Consider the following 23,463-nt stretch of genomic DNA (forward strand, 5'->3'; position numbering starts at 1 on the left):
GATGGTAATAAGCTTAAATGAGAGAGGGACGCACGCAGTGTTGGGCCCCTTAATTGCGCAGCCCACCCAGTGTGAGAAGGCGAGTCGGGAGGGTGAAAAATCTCTTGCGGGCTGTGTCTGGGCGCAGTAGGTACCTAGCAGGCTGGCGCATGCAGTGGCTACAGGAGGCAAGAAACCGCGAAAAAGCCTGCGAAAAGCCTGCAGCAAACAGCCCGCCCCGAATAGCACAGCGCTGCGCTGTTGCACCCCGACGGACGGATTAGCGTCCAGTGAGACCACGCGTCAAGGACTCAGGGGCACCGCGCGTTCTGTTGCATTGTACAGTAGCGGCTGGATTGGCCAATCTGTGCTGAGGCCTCGGCAACTGCTGACTGGGGAAGAGGGTGTGGGCAAGTTGAGTCTCGAGGGGGCCCAATGATAGCGACGTCGAGGGGGCATCCTACGTCAGACAGAATCTCTGACCGGCCAGTGATTGGCGATGCCCTTCATTTCAGGGGCTGACAGGGTCCACCTCGAGATGCGAATCAATCTCTTGTAATGACGCATCGCTTCACCACGTAATGAGAATCGCGTGTCACAGCCCCAAAACCAGGCTAGAGCTGGTCTCTTGTCTTATCACCGGGGGGCCCGCTAAGCCCCCCTAGCAAGCGACCGACGGGAGTGTCAAATCCGTTTGTTGCTTGGGTGCCGGCCGATTCTTTTCTCTTTTCTTTCCCTGACCTGACTTGCATCCTTTTTAGTCGGTTGTTGGTTGAAGCTATTCGTCTGGTCTATCTTTTTTCCCCCTCTCCTTCTCATAGTCTAGACCGAATAACTCAACTCAACGCAAATCATGGCGGAAAAGGCACCAGAACAGCCCGATGTTGGCCAGCCACAGTTTGCCTACCACGCCGTGGTGGAGCCTTTCGTACGTGTTTGTTCGGCCTTTACTTCGCGGCTCAATTGCTAACAGGGCACGTGTGCGTGCTGTGTAGATGATTGTCGGCATCATGGTTGCGTCTTGCTACTTCAATCGACTTCGGGGCTATTCAATCTCACCCTCAAACCAAGACGAGGGCCTCCTCGGCAACGCAAAGCTCGAGCCGCGTGACCAAGATGACATCTTTGACGACTCGGATAGCTTCGATGAGGCTTCGCCCTCGCTGACGCCCGCAGCGGCCACGACGACCGAGACGCATCCTCCCAAGAAGCGATCATGCTGCGGCACCATCGTCCATACGCCCAATTCCTCGCGATACGCCAACTACCCCCACAGCCGCTTCATACAAAAGTTTCCCTTCTTGGTTGAGATGTTCTACTGGGCCATCAACCTGCTCTTCTACGTCAGCATCAAGGGTATCAGCGGCCTCATCTTTTCCACTGATGGAGTGTGGAAGATGGCTGAGGGCCACGGTATTGCTATTCTGAACTTTGAGCAAAATGGTCCCTTTAGCTTCTTGTTCCCCATGCGCGAGGTTGCTGTGCAAACCTTCTTCAGAGAAGGCCACCAAACCATGTTGACGATCCTGAATCGGGCCTACTCCCTCATCCATATTCCTGTCACTGTCAGGTACGTGATAGCTGTATCCCTCTGCTGAAAGAAGCCATTCTAACGCTCGATAGCTTCCTCGCCTGGTACTACTATGCCGCGCCGACCCACGCCCAGTTCGCCGCCGCCCGCCGCATGATGAGCCTTACCAATATTGTCAGCTTCTGCGTCTTTACAACATATCCCTGCATGCCTCCTCGTCTGCTGCCCGAGGAGTACGGCTTCTTCGATACGGTCCGTCACGAGGACGCCGAGTCCATCTACGCTACCAACCAATTCTTCAACCAGCTGGCGGCGTTCCCCTCGCTGCACTTTGGCTACTCGTTCTGTATCGGCACCGTTCTCATGTACCACTCTGGCATTTTCCGCCGCCGCCTCGCTCCCCGCGAGAAGCGCATGTCCAAGGCCTGGCAGATCTTCTTTGCTGTTCTGAGCATCGTGTACCCGTTGTTTGTCCTGACAATCATTGTGGCAACAGCTAACCACTACTATCTTGATGCGCTGGCCGCCACGGGCGTTGTGGCCATTTCTTGGCTTTGCAACCGCTATCTTCTGTATCTGCTTCCCTTGGAGGATGTCTTCCTCTGGTGCGTCAAGCTGGAGAAGCCTGTTCCCACCACTGGCAACCGCCGAGGATAGCGGGTTTCGATTCAGACACGGCCTCTCTCACGAATATAGTTGGAGATACCTGTATCGAGGTATTTTATTTAATGTATAATCATGTATTACATCTACGGAGTACTGCTTTTAGACGGTGGAAATGGCCCAGACAAGACCGATACCCGGGTACAAGGACAGGATAGCTGGAGCAAGTCGGAGCATAAAAAGCTTGACTGCGCTTGTTCAGATCAACGAATCATGCCCTTATGGAAGTCAATAGAATACACGCGAGCCAGTGGCCGCCTACGCCTGGCTGGATCTCAGAGTCTTTCACTGTGACAGTTGTCAAAGCCCAGCCCAAGCCAAGCTGCAAGCCATGACATCAGGTGGGCTGTGCTGGTCACTCGGCGACCTTGGATGGCAGCCCTGGTGTCGCATTGCACAACCTCGTCCACCACATGATCTTCTCTTCAGCGCCCGATACGCACTGATTGAGCATTGAGCATGAAGCATTGCGCCTCACGCCCCGAGCCGACATGGTGCATCAATCAAAGCTTGTTAAATTACACCGGCGTGACCTGCCCGTGCCCGGCCGGAACCTCCGGAGTCTTGAAACTGACCGACGGCGTTTGCTTCAAGTGCCGCGGGAACGGCGGAAATTGTGGTTCTTCTGGTGGATATTTATTTTGTTGCTGGGCTCATGGAGCCACTGTCGATCCATAAAACTAATCTCGATACTGGACTGAACCGAGAAGCTGTGGCTGGGCTGGCTGGCTGGGAGGGAGGGTTACAGTTTGTGGGAGCATACAGTACCATAACGTCCAACGGCATCGACCATACTCTACGCGGAACAAGGGAGAAGCGCCAGGGCTGCAGATACAACCCAGGAAGACGCTGTAGGTTCGAGTCTAGCATTGACCGCCATTGTGGTCGGTGCATACTGTATTATCGCACTCGGCTGTCAGCAAAACTCACTCCTTCAGGGTCCAAAATTAGCCACTGAATCAGTTCCCGTTCCCGCGGCATCTGGTGCGTCGGACTCGGGAAACTCGTTGAGCCCGCATCCCGCCGGGAGTCGGCGATTAAATCCCCCCAAAAGCTTACGTGCTGGTAGTTGGGGCCCTAAGCGGCTCCTGAGAGCGCGACACTCATCTCCGATGAAGAGTCCTAACATGTGTGCATGCTGGAGATGTCGCTGCAAGACGTCTTTCAAGGCGGACAAAGTCTTCCGTTAGTTCAAGATTCAGCAGGAAATCAAGCGCAAAATGACGCGACCCCACTGCAGGGAAAAGCAGCCAAGATCAGCCCTAGCCTCTACTTTCCAAGAGGGACAAGGATCTTCAAGCTGCCAAGGAACTGGGCACTGTCGATGAGATGACGAGCCACTCGCCATCCAAACCGAGAGAACGAAAACTCTCGGAAGCTATTGCGAGCTCGGCACACAACTTCAAAGCAGCCACTGTTACTGTAGCTCAACCCCGTGTCAACGGAAGAGATAGTTGCCGGGGGAATGATTGGGATAGAGGGGTAACCAAAAGCTTGACGCGCGGCATGTGGGAGTGACAGGGCCCCTAGTAAGTGTGGCATCGGGAACACCAGGCTAAATTGGCGCCTCTTTAGGGCTTTTCGGGACTGCTTGGCGGGAAGTTCCATGCCGAAGTGAGGCTCTATACAAGCGCTCCTGTCGACGTCGATAGAGACAGAACTGTGGTCGTCGTAGTTTTATGCTCGCAGGTGGCTGTGACTGGCACAGGTGTACGCGTACTTCCACAGCGGTTTTCAATTGTTGTTAGGTGCAGCACCTGTTGAAGGCGCAGTTCTGGACTGACGTGGCGATGACGCTAGAAGCAAAGGCTGCATGCTGAAGTCTCCAGGTGTGGATTTGGGAGACACGATGTAGCTACTGTCGTCAAAGACACTTCGAAGTTGAAATGAACGAGTCAACTGGGAGATGCTACCTTTCGCTTGATCCTCGAAAGATCTGAATGTTATAGATGTAGTACTAAAGACTCTCATTGTTGACTTGGAAACCTCGCTGTTTCGCACTGTAGACTCTACAATAGCGACTTGGTCAACCTCGAGAGATGGTAGTGGCGAGGGGAAGAAGACCTTCTACATGTATGATTGTTGTGTTGAAGGCTCAGAGCTACGAGGACTCTGGGCTGCGGCCACAAAAAGTAATGGAGGCCAAGTCTGACTTGGATTGTATCTGGAACTCGGTTGTCCTTTCCAATCAAGCGATACTGAGGCTGAAGATATTGCGTGTTGCTCAAATACAGAGGAATGCCCGGAAAGCTGCGAAACTTTAGCTTGAAAAGACTGGCAAGATCAACGAGGCAAAAGTGAAGAACGGGGTGGCAGATCTTTAACGAGTATTGATCTTCGAGTTCAACATGTCTGCACAACCACTGTCCCTGTTTAAAGGGACATTCGACCAGTTGATTTATATGTATGATATCTGCCATACGTTGCCCGTCTATTCGTCTTTGGCGTCTTGGATAGAGCCCCAACGAACCCATAATTAGATCCAACTCGAGCACCACCAAGCCCGCATTGGTAGCGTTGTAACCTACATGAGCGATACGTGGCCCCTGATATTTGACTGTGGTTATCTAAAGCACTTGATGCATGGTCAACTGGGTTCTGAGGCCGTACAGGCGCTCATGCTGCCACGAGAAAGCTGAACCTCAATGAGGAACTACCCGTTCGCACAAAGGGGTTTCAAAAATGTTCTCTCGAACTGGTGCTGTGGCTCTATTATACATAAAAGGGGAATTTGGTAAATGCCGTATCCTTGTAGGCGTATAGCTTCATCCAAGCGACTCTAACTTGTGATCCCATCTATTCTCCATTCTCCTGCATGTGTTGTCCCTGACTTCTACCCTGACTGGGCCTCCACGGCCGCGTGGAAGTCCTTCAAGAACCTCCACCTGCTCTTCTCCTTCCATCCATTTTCCTTCCAGTCATTGACCTTGTCCGGGAAAAAATTGATCACATCCAGAAGAGTGCTATCGTGGGCAACGACCACGAACACATCGTCCCTTGCATCAAGCTCAATGACCTTGCCCACTGACTTTTCTGCCTCAGCCACGTTTCTATCTGGGGCATCTGAGAGATTCTGGTAGAATGGTTTATCTCGAACCTGTTGTGGGTGGACTTTGGCTAGCACTTCACCTGGGCAAATACTTCCAGGCAGGAAGGACGGGCTAGAAAACGGGGATGGTGAGATATTTTCAGGTAGAGGCAGATATTGTGAAGGCCGGAAAGAGCCACAGTGATGGGCTGTATCAGCACCCATGAGAACAAAGGTCGAAGGTGTAGTTCGAGCTAGCGCAGCCATATGACCGACGGTATGCTAGAAAGCACTGTTAGCTCGCCAGTACTTCAGTATGTTGGTTGGCTTTCTTACACCGGGAGAATCGAGAAGATAAAAACTTCCATCCTGAAAGTAGTCGACGGCACGGATGTCTCCAATCGTTGTGGCACCTGAATGAGGGTCAAAGTCGATCTCGTGAAGTTCACGCCCCCTGTTTCGTATCAGCAACTGTACCGGATACACCAACTCATCCACGTACTTGTAATCCGTCTCGAGAATTAATCCTTCAGGGTTTGTAGGATAACCGGGCAAAAGAACGTCTTTAAACCCTGGGCCAACAACCAGAGAAGTCGTGGGGGGAAATGTTGAGGGGTCTCCAGAATGGTCAAGATGCCAATGACTGAGGAGCACAGGTGTAAGTAGTCTTTCAGTTTGCAGGTAAAGGACTCAACATACCTCCAGATGATGGCTTTGATGTCGTTCAAGTCAATGGAAGCTTCTTTCAGAATCGAGGCAACATCAGTATCAACGGTTACAGAAGCTCCCGACTTCTCTGACTCTGCGACAAAAGACTGGAGGATGGCTGGTGGGGAAGCACCAATGTCCTTGCGAAGCCCCAAGTCGAAGATGAGCTTCTGGCCGGATGGATGCTCGATCAAGAATGAGTATGCAGGGCACTCCAAGAAATCGTGACCCGGAACATGGTCCTTTACAAAGGTTGTCATTGGTATACGCAGCCGCGCAGTGCTGTCAATGACTCTGACATCCACCACGTTAGTTGAGGAGGGAAGTTCGAAGCTAGGAAGAGAGGCTGCCATGATGAGGAGAGATCTCGGATGTGCTGATATGTTTGTGATTGTGTCTTTAGTGGGATGTGTTTTATTAGGCGACCAACCATTTATACACAACGTGTTACTCTTCCTAGCTGTCCAAGGTGATGCTATTCCTCCGCGTTGCAAGCCACCGCCCACTTTTTCGAAGCCATTCCCGCAGAGTTGGTCCGGCGATCAGGTACAGTGGCTTAGATAGTGCCACGCGGGAAGCAAAGCATAGGCACTAACAGAATCTAAGTCCCGGAGGTCTTATTCCTCCGGCCCGGCCCTTGACAGGCCAGGGTCTCCCCTGTCAAGGCCACAATCTCTTTACGACACGAGAACAGCTGGAGTCATTCTGCTGGGACTACATGTTGTCCGATGATGCCGAGTGGGCTCTTGTTAGGACCAAACACGTAACTAGGCCGATGATGGAGTGGTAGTGAATCATCCACGGCCAGATTATGGGCAAGGCATGCTAACATTGCCCATTAGCTTCGAGGTTTATGGAGACAATTGTTTGACAATACGCTTGGCTAAGTTTGGGTCTATATTCTCTCCGCTGACCAATTTCGCCTCTAGGTTGATGATGCTTAATGGCTGGTGGTAAGTAGAAGAGCTGGACTCTGGAATACTTGAAACTCGAGGCACGCTTGGTAGGAAAATGCGGCGAGATTGAAAGCGTGGCCGTTTTGTGCAGACTGCATCCGACTGAGGTAGTAAGTATTCCGATTACGTAGCTATAAATGGCTGAGATCATGAACTACTCAAGGTCTCAGTGACAATAGGACTCAGTTTAACTCAAATGAATACCAAGTATCGACGTAATGGCAGAATGGAAAATGCAGCTGAGATTTCAGGCGTCCTCCCACTGGTAGATGATATGTCGCTCCCCCAATGCCGCCTTGAGGACCAATAGCAAGTCGTCAATGGAGGTCAGGAACTTCAGATACAGAGTTACTGCCACGCAATATCGTCGGTGGTTCTCGTCCTTCACGAGTGTCGTGGTCAAGATGGCATCGCCGCCCTGGGCGAGGTACGACTCGATGGCCCGGCGGACGAGAGGTGCAGGCAGCCTCTCTGGCAGAGGGGAACCCGTCCTGAAAGCCTGCTCAATAATGCCAAGGACGGCCATGATGTCTCCAATGGAACGGTCATCGAGGATGCCGGCCGTGCGAACGAGTCGTTCCTGTAGTTCCTTTGGGAGAGAGCCCGCTAGTTTGAGAAGACTTCCAAGAGCCTGATTCATGTACTGACACTGCTCTTGTGCTTGTACGAGGACTTGTTGATTGAATGGTCCGAAGCTGAGCTCGCCCTTGAGAAGGCCAATCGAAGCACTGAGCGACATAAGGACCTCTGATACCTCGATAGATACCTCCTCTGCTACCGTGCTGAGTGCTGGGTTTTGATCCGCTCGACCCCAGTGAGAGATGAGGAGGGCGTAGTGATCAGAAAGTGTCCGGACAGAGTTTGCGAGTGTCTTGCAGACATGAGTCGTAGCCGAGGGAGGACTCGGAAAAAGCTGCACAATGAATGCGGCAGCGAATCCAATCAAGACGGTAACTAGCCGTTTCCAGAATGCAACTTCACCCTTGCCTGGAAGTCCATATTGTTGAATGTGGTCATGATCCCAGCTGAAACCAACGACGAGGGCAAAGGTGGCTCCAGCCATGATGCTCGCCTGGGCGTACGCTGGGGGTAGAAAGATTCGCCACCACATTAGTGGAACAAGCATCACAGCTGTGATGGCTCCCATACCATAGGGATTCCCTGGGCCATGGCCAGATCCGATATACCATGCTACCATGCCCATTACGCCGCCAAGGACTGTCCCCAGTATCCGCGCAACTAGGGAAAAGGTGAAGTCTGCCAGATACACAACTAGACATGTCTGAGCGCTGATGACGGCCCAGATGCCCTTTTCTCGATAAAAGAAGCCCGCGGTGCGAGGAAGTGATGCGGGAATGGACGTTGCAATGGTCACAATAACCATCCGAAATGCGAACATGCCAGCGGGGTTTGTGAGCCATCCGTAAGTTGCAATTAGCACACGGCTCAAAGGGTTTCTGCGAGACGACGAGCCTTGGTACACTCGGCTAATCTCCAGGCGTCTTCGAGCCTCCTTTGTCTGCTCATCGAACACAGCTGGGTCCTTGGTCAAGCCAGGGTCGTCCTCGTTTGATGTGCCAGAGACTGGAATGGTAAGCCGCCCGTTGAATAACCAGGAAATGGCATATTGAAAACGATAAGGGATCCAGATGCGATGAGTGGTTCGTATCTGCGACAGTTGGAGAATGTAGTCAAGGAGCTTCTCTGTTGCTTCTGCCATGTTCAAAATCCGCTCCTCAACCACCATGGAAATGACGATACCAGGAAGAAACAGATTATCGGTGCCTTCGTTATGCTTAAGTCGACCATTCTCGTCAAACAACTCGGCATGAGTTTCAAGGACGCCTTTTGTGGTGTTGACAATGCAGGTTTGCCTTGCAGCATGGGAGGTGGCGAGAGTGTCTTGCATATGGCGTGCCAACTCGTCAAATTGAGACTGAGAGGGTTTTCCAAACCATCGGCATGAGTTTACAGCATGAATGTAGTCGCTGGCGAGCTTGATAGCCTCGGAGCCTGTTTGTAGCACTTCAGAGGTGGTCTGTTCCAGTGTCGTCCTTGTTCGGGAGCGTATTGCGGCGGTCTCGGGTGTTTGGAGGGCCTCCATCAGGTTGGCGCTCTCAAACCGGTGTCGTTGGCCAATTTCATACCCTTCTTTCTCTATAGCTCGCCCACCGCCTTTGTCGTGACGCGTTACCAAGTGTTCTTCCTGCTTTTGAGCTGCCCGTATCCTGGCGATGTGGAAGTCGATCAAATACAGGCTCGCAAACATGACCTCTCGAACACGCCCCTGCAAGCCATGAATATCGTCTGAATTCCATCTTCCACGAGAGAAGTCGAGAGGGAGAAAGGCGAGAGATGGTTGTATGGCTTTGAAAACGGTAATCATGTTGGCTCGGGTTGCTCTTAGCTCAGCCAGGGAAACGTGTTGATCGGCTAGACGTTTGCGCGTCGAGTCCAACGCCTCATCTGTCATGCGTACGAGCTTCTCTACCTGACCCAGTACCACGTATGATGTTGAGTGGGGGAAGAATAGAACACAGCATGCTGCACCAAGTCCAGCGCCGACAGCACCCGGCTTCACTAGAACCGAGGCCAAACTGCTGCCCAGGAAGCTGGGAACCGTTGGGGGCCCACGAGTATGAAGATGATCGGTGACAATTGTGCCAAAAGATCTGCATGACAATGAGCTTGGGGTTTGAGCATCTCAACCGTGCCAGGACGTAGATGAAGAAGCAGCCCATGACGTAGAAAACCACTACTACATGTGCGTCGATCAGGAAGCCTTTGTGAACCAGCTTCTGTGCCTCCCATACCACGCTCTGGCCAGATATCTTTGCCGCTGCAACAGCTTGTTCCTGCAACGCGGCAAGCCTGGCATGCATGGTGATATTGGGTCTCGCTGCAAACGCGGCCTTCATCGTGAGAAGACCCCAAGCCCAGGCAAGACACATGCCGAATAATAGCGAGAGGGCAGCTAGCAGGTAGACGAACAAGATGCTACCCGGCGGAACAATGAACAAGAGAATGGCGGCAAGGAATGAGGCTAGGCCGATGCTCTGGAGTGCTGGATCAATGAAGATAAGAAGCATTGAAATCCACACCGCGGCCCAGCAGCGGAAGAAGATTTTGAGGTCATGGAGATTGAAGTGGTCCAGCCACTTGGGAAGTTGTCGCCGTCGAGGCTGTTTGAACGGTTCCTCTTGAGAATCTGCCATTGTTCATGCTGCTCACTCGCTTCGGGGGAATCGTCAGAGGGGAAGCAAGTCGCGGTTGGTCAGCATCATCATCGTATTTATTGGGGGGCCCAATATTTATTAATATTGGGGCTGGCACCAGTGGCTATGACGTCTTTGTGCTCACAATTCCGCCGATGCAAACCTTGATGCGTGTCTAGTTCCACTGCTAGCAGGGTCCATGCAGCCCGCTACGAGAGTTAATTGATTGCCAAGCGGTCTTTGTCTTATTGACTTGAAACATGCCGATTGTGCGGTGAGGGCGATACGAGCCTTGATAACTATTTGTAAAGGCGGTGTCTCGCTATCTGAGAAAAAGTTCGAGGTACACCTATCAATGCTGGAAATTGGCTTTCGCGATAGTGTCAACGGGTCTTGATGTCAACCCTGAACAGATGTGGGAACAGCCGTCATGGCCCCTTCTCTTGGCCATGGACACCTTGGTCAAGTGTGCGTAGCAGTGTGTATATCTATTGTTTGACCCAAAATGGCCACTTGGCTGCCAAATTAGGCCAATCCTAATCTTCAGTTGCTTTCGAACCTAGGTTACCTATGTAAATAAACAAGGAACAATGATAGAGGGTTCCTTGAGCAGGGCCGCCCAGAAACAGTGGCTGACTCGTGGGCTGTGGCCTCAGGCACCCATCAAGACCATTCAGGTAAAGTGTGTGACTGGCCATTCCCAAATCATCTCCAACAAATCTCCCGCAGGATGGTCAATCATACAAGGGAAAACAGCGGCACAGCCGGCTTAAGAGGAGATAATAATTTTAACCATGCCTCCTCGATCACAGCCACGTGCTATGACCTTCACCGGGTATGTTGATGTGCTCACATTACGTCTTCGAGTACTGATAGTCAGCTTGGCAGCTGCTGGACATGCAAGAAGAGAAAAGTCCGATGTGATCTTCGACCAACAGCGTGCAAAAACTGTGAGAGAAGGGGGATAGTCTGTGAAGGCTATGGAATCAGGCTACAATGGGTTTCAGACTCGCTAGGACAGGCGGTGTCGGGAGCTGGCCTTCAAGGACGCCGTAGCCTTCGACTTGGTATGCATCATCACTGATACTCTGGCTCATTCACTGACCCTTTTTCATAGATCAGACTTGCAATCTGTATGAATCAGCAACTATCGACAACTTTCTATCGGCCATTGACCACGATACCGAGTCAGGCCTATCATCTCAACAAGGTCCCTTCTCCGCGTTCCCAGCCAGACCAGCAGCTACGCCTCGAATGGACGCATCCACTACGCAACCAGAGACTTTTCCCACGCCCATAGTCCCACTGGAATCTAATTTTCAAGATGAAAGCCAAGGACACCAGTTGATGGCCCAAAGCATCCCACCACTTGAATCACAGTTACTTGGCACTGAATCGACATCAGACACGACGCAGTGGTGGCCATTCGACTCTGGTCTCCCCTACTCCTCCTCGGTCTTAGAGCTCGAAAGCTCGTCAAGTGAATTAAGCCCCCTCTGTTACTTACCACCAGCCGATGAGGAATCAAACGATCAGCAAGCGTCTTTTGACCCTGACGAATTGACACCAGCATCAGGTGCTATAGTGAACCTGCCTAAAATCGATACACACTTACCAAAACACATCTCGATAACGCTGTTTGGGAGCACAGAGGTCGATTCGCTCATGAACCATTACAATCTACATGTGGCAGATCTTCTCCAACCGATAGATCATTCCGGGAACCCCTTCCGAACCTTGTATCTGTCCACGGCGCTTGAAGGAGTCTCATATCGTGCATGGGATACGGAAACACCGACAGCAAAAGTCTATTCTGCTCTTTCTCATTCTCTGGTAGCCGCCTCTGCTTTTCACCGATGGAATTGCGACCAACTGCAGCCCAATCATCGGGAGATGGGTGTCAAGCATCGATACTACGCCATTCAGGCACTGCAGGGTGCCATTCAACAGGCAGCTCCTGCTGCAAACTATAAGATTTTGATGGTTGCAGTGCTATCTCTCATCACTATAGGAGTCAGTCCAGGCCTGGGTTGAGATAATTAGATGAGCCCTGCTGACGCAACATAGGTACTGTCAGGAGAGGGCGATGACTTTCGCTTTCATCTCAATGCCGCAGCCCAGCTCCGCAGTCTACGCCGTCGATGGAAGATTATGAGCCGTCAATCAAGACAGCTCAACGAGATTGGGGCCTTTCTAGCATTATTGGCTCGCACGCTCACCTTCCAAACCTCCACATCACCTTGGCCCAGTTGTGATGCCAAGTCCACCGCAGAGGACAGCACGATTATAGAGCGGAGTGGCAGCTATGAGTACTTGTACGGTGTCACACCTGATATAGCCATGCTGATCTACCAAACATGTCAATTGGCCGAGCATCTGGCACGATTCCGCGAAAAAGGAGAATCCATGCCGGATGACTTTCTGGAGAAGTGTGAACAGGTTGGAAACAGGCTCCAGGCCTGGCGATTCAACTCCGAGAAGATATCATCAATCCCGCGGGGCGATGAATTGAGGTTCACGATTTTGACGCACCAAGCCAAAGCCTGGCACAGTGCAGCGCTCATCTACTATTACACTCGCATCCAGGATTGCTCACCTGAGGATCTCGTCCAAGAGGTCGAATGCGTGGCGGAGCATATGCAAGCAACTGAAGATGTAAAGTTGGCATTCGACACTGCATATGAAGAGCCAAAAATGGCGCCCCTCACTTGGCCGGCGTTGATTGCTTCTTCCAACGCTGTGAGATTCAGGCGTGAGGTTTGGCGAAGGTGGTGGGCACGCATGCAATTGTACAGGATCGCCAATATTGATAAGCAATGGAGCATAGTGCAACAGATCTGGGAGATAGTGGACAGTCGAGAAGAGAAAGGAGAAGGATCTGTTACTTGGACCCAAGCTTTTGATAGCATTGGGATACATGTGTTGCCAACCTAGTTGGTGTTTGACGAGATCTTTCTCCGAGACCAATGGGAGTTGTTGAGATTGTGCATTAGCTTATTGGCTTCAGCGATGCCAAGGCCGCCAGTCAAGCGGATTCCAAATGGTTGTTATGACACTATTTAGTCAGTTGTTGCCTAGAGTTTAATCACCTTGTAGGTGCCTCAAGTGCCGCCGCCTCGCTTCTCCCATAGACACTCAAGCAAGTTGCAGCGAAGCAGCAGGAACACGTCCTTCGGCACGATGACACCACCAAATCCAACGCGGCATAAAATCTTAGCTCTGAGCAGAAAACCCTCCTCTGATAAGAGGCATCCAACTGCGAGGTAGTTATGCTGATCCTCCGTTGTCAGAGAAATAGACTCTCCAGGCAAGAGACTCCGAGGTTTCTCCACACCAACCACACTAAAGAGGGTAACTATCGCGTCGCCAAGTGGGCGGCAGTGCATGCACAAAATGGCCCCATGATGACAGTCATATTCACACCCTTCCAGAGGATCAAGTGGACAATAATACTCTGCAATTTCGACGCAGAAGGGTGAGCTAGAAATATCATGGAAGAAATGTCTGGTCTACAACATCGAGACATTGAAGGTATGGCGTATGCAACCATCATCTATTATCTATACCACCTAATGAATTCCTTTCTCCAAAACCGCGCTTGCCATCCTTTTCCCACCAAACCGATATTCTTAAGAGTCATAGATCACCTTTGATACAGCACCTTGATCAAAATTGCCGCCGCACAGAAGAACAACACTGGTCTTCCCCGCCATGTCCTTGGCAACCTTATTGAAGCCTGCAAGGGCTAGAGCGGCAGAACCTTCAACAATCATGTTCTCGTCAAAAGCAAGAGCCTTCAGGCCCGCAATAATATCTTCTTCGTCGCACTCGATAACGTGGTCTACCACCGAGCTTGCTAGCGGCAGAGTGATGGTGTCTTCGTCGATACCCCCTGCTACCGCCTCAGCGAGGGTGGGCAGGTGTTCCGTCTCAACTACTCGACCAGCGCTCATGGAAGCAGCCAATGCCATCGAGTTGATGGCAGCAATGCCGTATACTTTGGTCTGAGGGCTGAAGGCTTTGATGACAGACCCAATGCCACTAATCAATCCGCCGCCGCCCATGGAGATGAAGACGCAGTCTACCTTGTCGCACTGCTCAAGGATCTCTAGTCCAATGGTACCCTGGCCAGAAACGATGTCGCTATCGTTGTAGGGCGAGATGTATGTGTATGTTCCAGAAGCAGCTAGCTGCTGTGCGTGCTGCTCAGCCAGACCTGTCTCAGCACCGTGCAATATCACATCAACGCCGTATGATTTGATCTTTTCAAGCTTTGCAGGAACCACCGTCTCTGGTAGCACAACAGTGAGCTTCTTTGAAAGGGCTTGAGATGCCAAGGCGGCACCGATCCCATGGTTGCCAGAGGATGCCGTTATGAGCGGCCCTTGTCCGGTATGGGCTGACATCTTGGACATGGCACCCCGAAGCTTGAAGGATCCAGTAAGCTGAAAGTTCTCCGCCTTGAAGAGAACCTTTGCGCCATAGTCTTGCCCCGTCTTCCTCGCTGGAATGAGGGGCGTTTCGTAGATGTGATGGCGGATGCGATTCCGAGCTTGAACGGCAAGAGCGGCGATTTCATAGAAATTCGACATGGTGGACTTCTGAATAGAGAATATATGTTGAAGGGAGATAAATCGGAAGGTTGGTCGGGGTGACCTGGTGTTTTTAAACCTTGGTCTTAACATACCCCAATTTGGTGCTTACTGATAACTAGCTGGGCCCGAAGGGGTGAATGTAGTCTTGAATGGCTCAAGACCTGCATCCGAGATGCTGTCTCTAAATACTTCCAGTCCTTTCTGCTCGTTCATTGAGCTATATTTTACTAACTTCCATAGTAGATTCATCTCAGTTCTTGGATCGTATCCTATAATTACTTCATGGTGTTTCGCTGCCACGATTGAAGGCTTCCGAGTCATTTGCTCGTGCTCCAGGCTCCTACCATGTCCCAGAATGAACGTAGGGGCTGGCCAACAAGTTCTTTTTCTCACATCTCTATGATGCCCTAGCTGCTTTTCCTACCATGCTCTAGGTTAATGCGTTAGTAAACGTTGCCTTTTCTCTCTTCGCAGGGCAGAGGCTACATGCGCCTCTACTCTATCCCCTCAAACCCCTCACTCTTGTAGAGTAAGGGGAAAGATACGTAAGCGTGGTCAAACTGACTCATCAATGGGCTCATTGTTCAAGCAACTCCGAGTTATTGTCCCACATGCAAGCTAAACGTTGCGGCTTCTGTGGGTCAGATCTCGGAGTCTCTTGCTTTACCAGTCCCGGATGCGGGCATCGGCTCTAAATGGCCCATCCACTCTATGAAGTATAAGCCAATGATGAGGTAAAATGAAAGGCAATATTAGCAATGGGTCACGGAGGATGCACATCTCCAGGAATAGAGGGGTAGAACATGATGTCAAATTGGCAGCTGGCCCATCTGGTCCAGATAGCAGGTGATCACCGCTAGCTGAGTTCTTCGTGCATATTTACTCATTACCCAGTTTCCTATTATCTACCCATATCGAACCTTTTTCTTAATTTATCTCCTTTCCCTCAAATTGCGCACCATGTCGTATCGAGAGCCTGTTGTTACTCCTGCGGCTTGCGCACCCCTTCCCCAATTCTCCCAAGCCGTCAAGTTCAACGGAATGGTGTACTGCAGTGGCACCATCGGAATTGACCCAGCAACTGATGAACTCGTCTCAGGGACGGTAACGGATCGCGCACGCATGGCTCTCAAGAACCTTCAAGCCGTACTTGAGGCCGCTGGTAGTGGGATGGATCGTGTGGTGAAGGCAAATATCTTTTTGGCCAACATGAAGGATTTCGACGCCGTCAATATTGCCTGGGATGAGTTCTTCCCCAAAGACCCCAAGCCCGTGAGTTTGGTCAAAATTAATCAGCTCTTGGACTGAGTCTAGACTGACAACCGCTTTCCTTAGTGTCGGACTTGTGTGGCTGTCTACCAACTTCCACTGGATACCGATGTTGAGATTGAAATGACAGCGAGCTATGGATAGAGGGTGAAAACAAGCATTTTGTATATGAAATCAGGTTTCAGACCGGGAGATGTCATTGCCGCCGAACTGCTGCGGCATTGTGAAGGCCATAGAGCCAATATCTGGTAGGGGTTTGGTCATCAAAAACAGGAATAGACCTGGATTCATGAATGGTATTGTGCAGTAGTTCAATCTATATACAACTGAGACTCTACTTATCCTTCGTGCCCTTCGGGTGCTGCCTCAAATCTCCGGCTCCGTCCTTGTAGCAAGGTCAATCAGAACAGGGTTCGCTTTGCCTCGGCCAACAGCCAGCATAGAGATGCGCTTTGGAGAACATGTTGGCTATTTGATAGTCGCAAATTTAGGTGAGTGTGTGCCTCTTCTGCAAGCTGAATAGAGTTATCGGCCCAGAAGGTGGAAGCAATAGCAGCAGCTGATAGCAGAACTAACCATTTTATTGAGTGCTATTGAATGCCCTTGAATATAAAAGACTCTTCCTAGTAGATAAACGCTCTCTCATCAAGTTAACAGTCGCCTTCTCTTGTATACCCTGACTGTATAATTGTATCTATTCCCAAAGAACGAATATCTTAGAGCCGAGCCTGTCCGGCTGGATTCACAGCGGGGTCATTCATGAGTTATTTTGCGTACAAACATGACACCATACTCTGGCGTCCCTACTGTTGCCAATATTCTCACTTTCAGCTGTCATTCTTTGTAGACTTGTTCTTTGAGCCGAGGCCGAAACATGAGTCTGGGGAAGAACTCATTGCAACCCAAACCCACCTCTTCTTAGGAGCGGCCCGAATTATATGTAGCAGGGATCTAAGGGCCGATTTATAGTACAGTCACTTGAAAGGTTATTCGACGGGATCGGCGGAAACTCTACAAGGGTTGCGGAGCTTCCACGCTTGAGGGGAGTTCCTTAAAGACATGAAATGAGGCCATCAACATCCCAGCAAACGGTGCCAAGCACTGTCCAGGATGCAGAATCATTCTTTCCTTCCCAGTTTATGTAAAAATTTGTAACCTTCCTTGATATTCCTTACTCTTTCAACCTTCTCTCTTGATCATTGCCGATCCTGGCCTTGCATACCCCGTGGGGGAAATCTCGTCGGACCGGCATCGAGCCAATAGCACACCTACACCTGGGTATGTAACCACTTTCAGCAGGCCCGCCGAGCTCATATTAACCTCACATGATTATGCGTTGGGCTTCGGGCCGATGAGAATACAGGGACGCACTTGATGCAACAGCCTGTCGAATGTTTCCAATGGGATGAACCACGACGCCTTGCACCCCTGTAACACACATCGTCATTGGGTGGGCAATCTAACTCGAAACGAGATTCTATTAGTGTACCCCGCAGTAAGCACCAATCATTCCATCGTCTTGAGCTCGGTCGCTTTCAAGCGAATCGGGCCCTCTCGCGCATCCAACCCCAGATGATGAAGGCTAAACCGGATTGGCTCCCACGCTCATGACAGGGGCTCGTGACATTCAACTCTTGTGGACGAGTGTATTAGAGACATGAGATCCAAGTATTTAGATGCTCATGAGTGCCACGCATCCCGCTGCCTGAGTGCAAGACAGAATACCTCGTCTTCAGCAATCATTCGTCCCAGCCAAGATGAAGCCCTTCTATGCATTGGCTGCTGTCTTTGCCAGCATATGTCCAACTGCTCTTGCAGCAGATGCTGCTGCCTGGAAATCTCGAAACATCTACTTTGTTCTTACCGATCGGATCGCTCGCAGCTCCACTGATAATGGAGGCGCATGCTCAGACTTGGGCTCCTACTGCGGCGGGACCTTCAAAGGCTTAGAGTCTAAGCTTGACTACATCAAAGGCATGGGCTTTGATGCCATCTGGATCACCCCGGTTGTCTCTAGTAAGCCTGCACGGTCCATATATAATCATCTCAGTCAATAACCATGTCCCTAGATACTCCAAATGGATACCATGGGTATTGGGCCGACGATTTGTATGCCATCAACTCCAAGTATGGGACAGCTGAAGACTTGAAGAGCCTGGTCAGCTCAGCCCACCAAAAGGTGACAATTCCATGTCCTCTAGCAGGCCCAATACTGACATGTACAGGGAATCTATGTTATGGTTGATGTGGTCGCCAACCACATGGGCCCAAACATTGGGGGCCACAAGCCTGAGCCTCTGAACCAGCAAAGCTCGTACCATTCGGGATGCGAGATTAACTACTCCGACCAAACAAGCATCGAGGTCTGCAGCATCGCTGGCCTCCCTGATGTCAAGACGGAGAATTCCGAGATCCGCACTCTTTACCAGAATTGGATCAAGTGGTTGGTGAAGGAGTACCAGTTCGATGGTATCCGGATTGACACAGTCAAACACGTCGAAAAGGACTTTTGGCCCGGCTTTCAATCGGCTGCCGGAGTATACTCGATCGGAGAGGTTTTTGATGGGAACCCAGACTATCTGGCTGGATATGCTAGTGTCATGCCTGGCCTTCTCAACTACGCCATCTATTATCCGATGAACAGATTCTACCAGCAGCAAGGATCGTCTCAGGATTTAGTCAACATGCATGATGAAATCAGCGCCAAATTCCCTGATCCTACTGTATTGGGTACCTTTTTGGATAATCACGACAATGCTCGATGGCTAAACCGAAAGAACGACGTTTCCCTTCTCAAGAACGCCCTGGCCCATGTCATTCTCGCCAGAGGTATTCCCATTGTCTACTACGGAACCGAACAGGGCTATGCGGGAGGGAATGATCCAGCGAATCGGGAGGATCTCTGGCGAAGTGGATTCAACACCAATGCAGACTTGTACCAAGCCATCTCTCGTCTTTCCAATGCACGATCAAAGGCTGGAGGTCTTGGCGGGAATGACCACAAGCATCTGTTTGTGGAAAATAACGTCTACGCATGGAGCCGTGCCGGGGGGAACCTCGTCGTTCTCACCACCAATCGGGGCCAGGGCTGGTCGGGTCAGTATTGCTTCTACACACAAAGGCCAAACAAGTCATGGAACAATGTTTTTGGACAAGGTTCGTATACTTCAGACAATGATGGCCGGGTTTGTGTCAATGTCACGAACGGGGAGCCTGTTGTTTTGCTTGCGAGCTAGGCAGCTGATGACTGATGCTTTGTGCCCTCTGAGGCAATTCATGTCAATACTTGTTTCATTTCGAACCCACTCATTTCAAGAATATTCAGTATTTTCAGAGTACATAGGTAGTCTAACCGTACATAACATGATCAGTCTTTACCTAAAATTTTAAAAATGAAAAACGAGTGGACCACGCGAACACAGGGCAAAGTCGATGAGTGCAGCACAGTGGCGGTCAAGCTTGACTCTATTCACAAATGTTGACAGAGACAGGGAGCAGACAGCCCATAAGTTCCATCATCGGCAGGTGGGAATTATAAGTACCGTAGAGTAGAATTGGGTATGGTTTTGGGCATCACTGCCTCGCTCTTGGAAAGAAGCTGATGATGCATACAAAATGTCCGTGGGCAAATGGCTTCGATGCGAGCGTCACGGTTGAGTGAAGATGAAGCCACAGAAAGTGTGACTAACAGCTATTTTGCACCGTCTCGAGCATACGAAAGAGGATAATAAAGAGCCTTGTTTTCTACAAAGGGAAGCGGCACAAAGCCGGTTATAAATATCACCGCGCGGACCACAAGCTGGCCTGTGCTCGACCAATCAGAGGGCGCGGGCTTACGTAACAGAAAGGCAACTGTTTTTTCTCAGGCGAAGCAGATGCAAGGCGGGGTTATGCTTTTATCGATGGGCGCGTCGGGGAAGCTTCGGATATCTTCTTGCTGGAATTTGAAAGCATTTTTACTGGTGTAGTATCCACTTTTCTCGAGGTGGGTTCCATTGCTCACGTAATTCAGTCTAGCCAATTTCGGAAGGACGGGATTTCGTCTTTAAGCGGGTCCGGGTACGTACACATCGCCCAGCAGAACGTGGTCGTCAGTAGCACGTTGAAGAAGCGCAGCTTGGTCCCAAGTTCACAGCGGGTTGCGAGAAGAGATTGGGGTTTGGGAGTTGATATCATGCTTTGGAAAGCTTTATAAATTATAGTTGTGCCATGGATTCAGGAAGGATAAGCTGCTTGTTAGGATCTCGGTTACTGGTCCCGATGCCCTAGATAAGAGCATGCCCTGAGATGCAAAGATAATAGAAGAACCAGAGGCTACGAGGTCCAAGAGTAGCAGGTCATATGTCTATGATTCAGTGTTAAAGCTGGTGTTAATCGAGTGGTTTCATGCGCTCAAACATCTGCTCCTTTCAACAAACATTCTCACCCAGGCATAATCAGGGTGGAAGCAACACAACCCTCTCCGATGGTCCTCGTTGACACTCGTATATAGTAACATAAGTTAAGCTCAATTGTCATTGGATCGGGAGACATAAAGCCTAGATTTTTCTTATTATACTAATATCAAGCGAATTTGCGTAATAGCGTTCGAAGGTAATTGTGTCTGACCAAATCGAGTGGTCAATCACTTTTCGATGTGAGATTCTTACCCACCATTTCATGCCATTTTGAAAGCCAATGTGATCTCAATAACGCATCATAAGAAGTAGGTGAGAGACGATGCTATCAGTGACCATTCGGAGATTGACGTGTCTCCTCGGGTCGTATTCCGTAGTCACGAGCGCCACTGTTGAAGGCGGTCGTAGCCACAGAAAGGACCACACTTGGCGTGAGCATTTGTAGGCAAAAGCAATGTGTTGATACATTCTTCTGTATGCCCAAATGAAGAAAAGTTCGGATCATGTGTACCGCGTGCATGGGTTTGTCAGTCAGGTTGATCGCGAGATGTACCGACTTGACCCGCCTATTCTGAACGCTGGAGTTGGAATCTAGCACTTTCCGAAACTGACTATCACTTAGGCATGCTCCATGTTGGAGACCGGAAAGAAGTGCATGCAACATGTCGACTCCAATTGGCACACTCTGGCAACCCTATGTGCGTTTCACATCTGGCCTATCACCCATTTCAAGATATGAGTGAGTCCCACCCAATTGCTTGAATCACAGTCCCCTATATCAGACGACATCTCTCTTGGGGCTCAACTATGGACACCGGCAGTCCAAGCTTGAACTCGTCATTCGGCAAATAAACATTGATGGGTGGAGCAACCGGCTTCTCTGCCGATGAGGAGACGCCGAAAGACCAGATGACCAGTGGGGACCGTCCGGGGCAGTACCAGCCGCATCTGGGTGATAAAGGAACCGGAAACTAAGCGCCGGCAGCTGCATTGATATGAACTCAAAGGAGACTTGTTGGACGTGCTTCGGGTTAAATTTGTAGATACTATCTTGTGATGTAAAATACGCTGCCTTCGAGTTTGGGTAACTCGGAACTCTTAAGACTTCTCTCACCAGCCAAAGACTCGGTTTCCTTCCCGCGCCTCGGCTATCGCGCTTGGTGTATCTTCTCCGATCCGGGGTAGTAGGAGGCTGGGAGTGGCGAAGAAGCGGGGGAGGGCGCCGACAGGTGGTGGAGTCGATTCTTCTCGACTTGGAATCGTCGGCTACGCTAACTAAGTTGACAGAGGAGGGGAAACAAGCATGCACCTCTACAGGCCTGTCCAACCAGCGGTGGCGGAACCACGATGAAGGCGGCGATATCGGCTGGCATCCCGAGTCCCTCCCTATCTTTCATGGCCAGCAAAAGTCGGAAACCAATGATGACGAGAACATAAATCCCCTCTCTGACCCTCCGCTGAACTTCTCTTGCTGTTGTTCAGCATCTCTTCTTTACGTCCCATCACAGATCATAATGGCTGACACATCACGACCCGTCCTGATTCTCGGTGGAGGCTGCTTTGGCCTAGCGACCGCTTACCACCTGGCCCAGAATGGTTACTCAGACGTTACCGTCTTGGAAAAGGACCACGAGGTCCCCAGTCGCTTCTCAGCAGCCAACGATCTCAACAAGGTGATCCGAGCCGAGTATGCCGATCCCTTCTACACCGAGCTGGCTCTGGTGAGTTTTCTGCATTGCATTGGCCATGCACACTTTGCTGATGCATTCGAGTAGCAAGCCATCCGGAAATGGCAGACTGAGCCATTGTACAAACCGCACTACCACGAGACGGGCTTCCTCAACGTCGGATCCAACAACGCGCCCGACCAGACAAAACAGGTTCTCGAGAGCTATTACGCATCTGTACGGGACAATTCCGCATTCAATGGCAAGGTGCAGCGCGTAAACGGAAATGCCGACATCAAGAAGCTGGTTCCTGCATTCCATCATGTGCAACGCTGGGCTGGCTACTTTAACAAGCTGGCGGGGTACGGTCACTCTGCCAACGCTTTGAGTGCCGTGTACGCAGAGTGTGTCAAGTTGGGTGTCAAGTTCCAGCTTGGCAGTCAGAAGGGAGAAGTTGAGTCTCTGCTCTACGCATCGAGTCGAAACGGCACCAAATGTATTGGAGCAAAGACCCGAGAAGGCCGAATCTATCTTGCCGACAAGACTATCGTGGCTTTGGGTGCCGATGCCTCCAATCTCATTCCTCGCATGGGCAAGCAAATGACAGGTCGCTGCTGGGGTGTCGCACACATCCAGCTGACTCCTGAAGAGGCCGACGCGTTGAGAGGCATCCCCGTCACCAATGTGCGGGATCTTGCCTTCTTCTTCGAGCCCGACAAGGCCACCAACAAGCTCAAGTTCTGCCACATGGGAGGTGCTTACACCAACTACGCTTGGTCTCAGGATGGCCTCTCAATTCCGTACTCAGAGCTTTCCGAGTCCCAGTTCATCCCTGAGGAGGATGAGGTGCACATCCGAAGACTCCTAAGGGAGGTATTCCCACAACTCGCGGATCGTCCGTTGATTGATAGACATTTGTGCTGGTTTGCTGACACGGATGACTCGGACTACATCATTGACTTTGTACCTGGAACCGACTCTTCACTGGTTGTTCTCTCCGGTGACTCGGGACATGGTTTCAAGATGCTTCCTATTTTCGGACAATGGGTACAGAAGCTGTTGGTAGAGGAGAAGCAGTCAGAGCCCAAGTGGCAGTGGAAGACATCAAAGCCCAAGGAGACAGCCGCTTGGCGTAGTAGTGGTAGCCAGGAGCTTGCAGGCGTAGCTCGTGCCAAGTTGTAATTTCGTTGTCTTAATATGTACTAGATAGACTAGATTGAGAGCCATTGAATAGTCATGCGGCTGTTATGAAGCAATCGCGGAAAGTGCTCATTCCCTGACAGCTCTATTTCCATCCAAATGGCCTTGAGGTGCTTTTTTGGGCTATTAGTTGGCCTTACGCGCCAACCGAGTCCCAAGAACGTTGAAACTAGATGGTGATAATCTCGGAGTTCTGAGGGTGCATATCGTGTAAGTCCGTTGACCATACTGCAAGCCCTTTGCAGTTCGATTTAT

At 50.7% G+C, this 23,463-nt stretch overlaps 8 protein-coding genes across 8 annotated transcripts; 5 read left to right on the forward strand and 3 right to left on the reverse strand.

The window, feature by feature from the left end:
• Window positions 1–832: 832 nt before the first annotated feature.
• MRS44_016306 (uncharacterized protein) lies at window positions 833–2,167 on the forward strand (the record flags this gene model as incomplete). The annotated part of the gene is made up of 3 exons (XM_046270228.2): window positions 833–907; window positions 975–1,549; window positions 1,603–2,167. The coding sequence occupies 3 exons, from the start codon at window positions 833–835 to the stop codon at window positions 2,165–2,167; spliced, it is 1,215 nt and encodes a 404-aa protein (XP_046131127.1).
• Window positions 2,168–5,006: 2,839 nt separating this feature from the next.
• On the reverse strand, window positions 5,007–6,262 carry MRS44_016307 (uncharacterized protein; the record flags this gene model as incomplete). The annotated part of the gene is made up of 4 exons (XM_046282074.2): window positions 5,007–5,483; window positions 5,538–5,655; window positions 5,704–5,844; window positions 5,901–6,262. 4 exons carry the CDS (start codon window positions 6,260–6,262, stop codon window positions 5,007–5,009), a joined length of 1,098 nt encoding a protein of 365 aa, XP_046131126.2.
• An 850-nt stretch (window positions 6,263–7,112) lies between these two features.
• MRS44_016308 (uncharacterized protein) lies at window positions 7,113–10,080 on the reverse strand (the record flags this gene model as incomplete). Its single annotated transcript, XM_065617975.1, has 2 exons — window positions 7,113–9,445; window positions 9,522–10,080. 2 exons carry the CDS (start codon window positions 10,078–10,080, stop codon window positions 7,113–7,115), a joined length of 2,892 nt encoding a protein of 963 aa, XP_065474047.1.
• Window positions 10,081–10,874: 794 nt separating this feature from the next.
• On the forward strand, window positions 10,875–13,014 carry MRS44_016309 (uncharacterized protein; the record flags this gene model as incomplete). The annotated part of the gene is made up of 5 exons (XM_065617976.1): window positions 10,875–10,915; window positions 10,957–11,030; window positions 11,088–11,147; window positions 11,198–12,093; window positions 12,148–13,014. 5 exons carry the CDS (start codon window positions 10,875–10,877, stop codon window positions 13,012–13,014), a joined length of 1,938 nt encoding a protein of 645 aa, XP_065474048.1.
• A 695-nt stretch (window positions 13,015–13,709) lies between these two features.
• MRS44_016310 (uncharacterized protein) lies at window positions 13,710–14,672 on the reverse strand (the record flags this gene model as incomplete). The annotated part of the gene is made up of 1 exon (XM_046279555.2): window positions 13,710–14,672. The coding sequence occupies one exon, from the start codon at window positions 14,670–14,672 to the stop codon at window positions 13,710–13,712; it is 963 nt and encodes a 320-aa protein (XP_046131123.2).
• A 963-nt stretch (window positions 14,673–15,635) lies between these two features.
• MRS44_016311 (uncharacterized protein) lies at window positions 15,636–16,010 on the forward strand (the record flags this gene model as incomplete). Its single annotated transcript, XM_065617977.1, has 2 exons — window positions 15,636–15,947; window positions 15,990–16,010. 2 exons carry the CDS (start codon window positions 15,636–15,638, stop codon window positions 16,008–16,010), a joined length of 333 nt encoding a protein of 110 aa, XP_065474049.1.
• A 1,691-nt stretch (window positions 16,011–17,701) lies between these two features.
• Window positions 17,702–19,180, forward strand: MRS44_016312 (uncharacterized protein; the record flags this gene model as incomplete). The annotated part of the gene is made up of 3 exons (XM_065617978.1): window positions 17,702–17,960; window positions 18,014–18,102; window positions 18,170–19,180. The coding sequence occupies 3 exons, from the start codon at window positions 17,702–17,704 to the stop codon at window positions 19,178–19,180; spliced, it is 1,359 nt and encodes a 452-aa protein (XP_065474050.1).
• A 2,675-nt stretch (window positions 19,181–21,855) lies between these two features.
• MRS44_016313 (uncharacterized protein) lies at window positions 21,856–23,190 on the forward strand (the record flags this gene model as incomplete). The annotated part of the gene is made up of 2 exons (XM_046272177.2): window positions 21,856–22,062; window positions 22,117–23,190. The coding sequence occupies 2 exons, from the start codon at window positions 21,856–21,858 to the stop codon at window positions 23,188–23,190; spliced, it is 1,281 nt and encodes a 426-aa protein (XP_046131120.1).
• Between the last annotated feature and the right edge of the window lie 273 nt (window positions 23,191–23,463).

This window comes from Fusarium solani, assembly GCF_023522795.1.
Source record: "Fusarium solani strain SB1 chromosome Unknown bctg00000012, whole genome shotgun sequence".
NCBI classification, from domain to species: Eukaryota; Fungi; Ascomycota; class Sordariomycetes; order Hypocreales; family Nectriaceae; genus Fusarium; species Fusarium solani.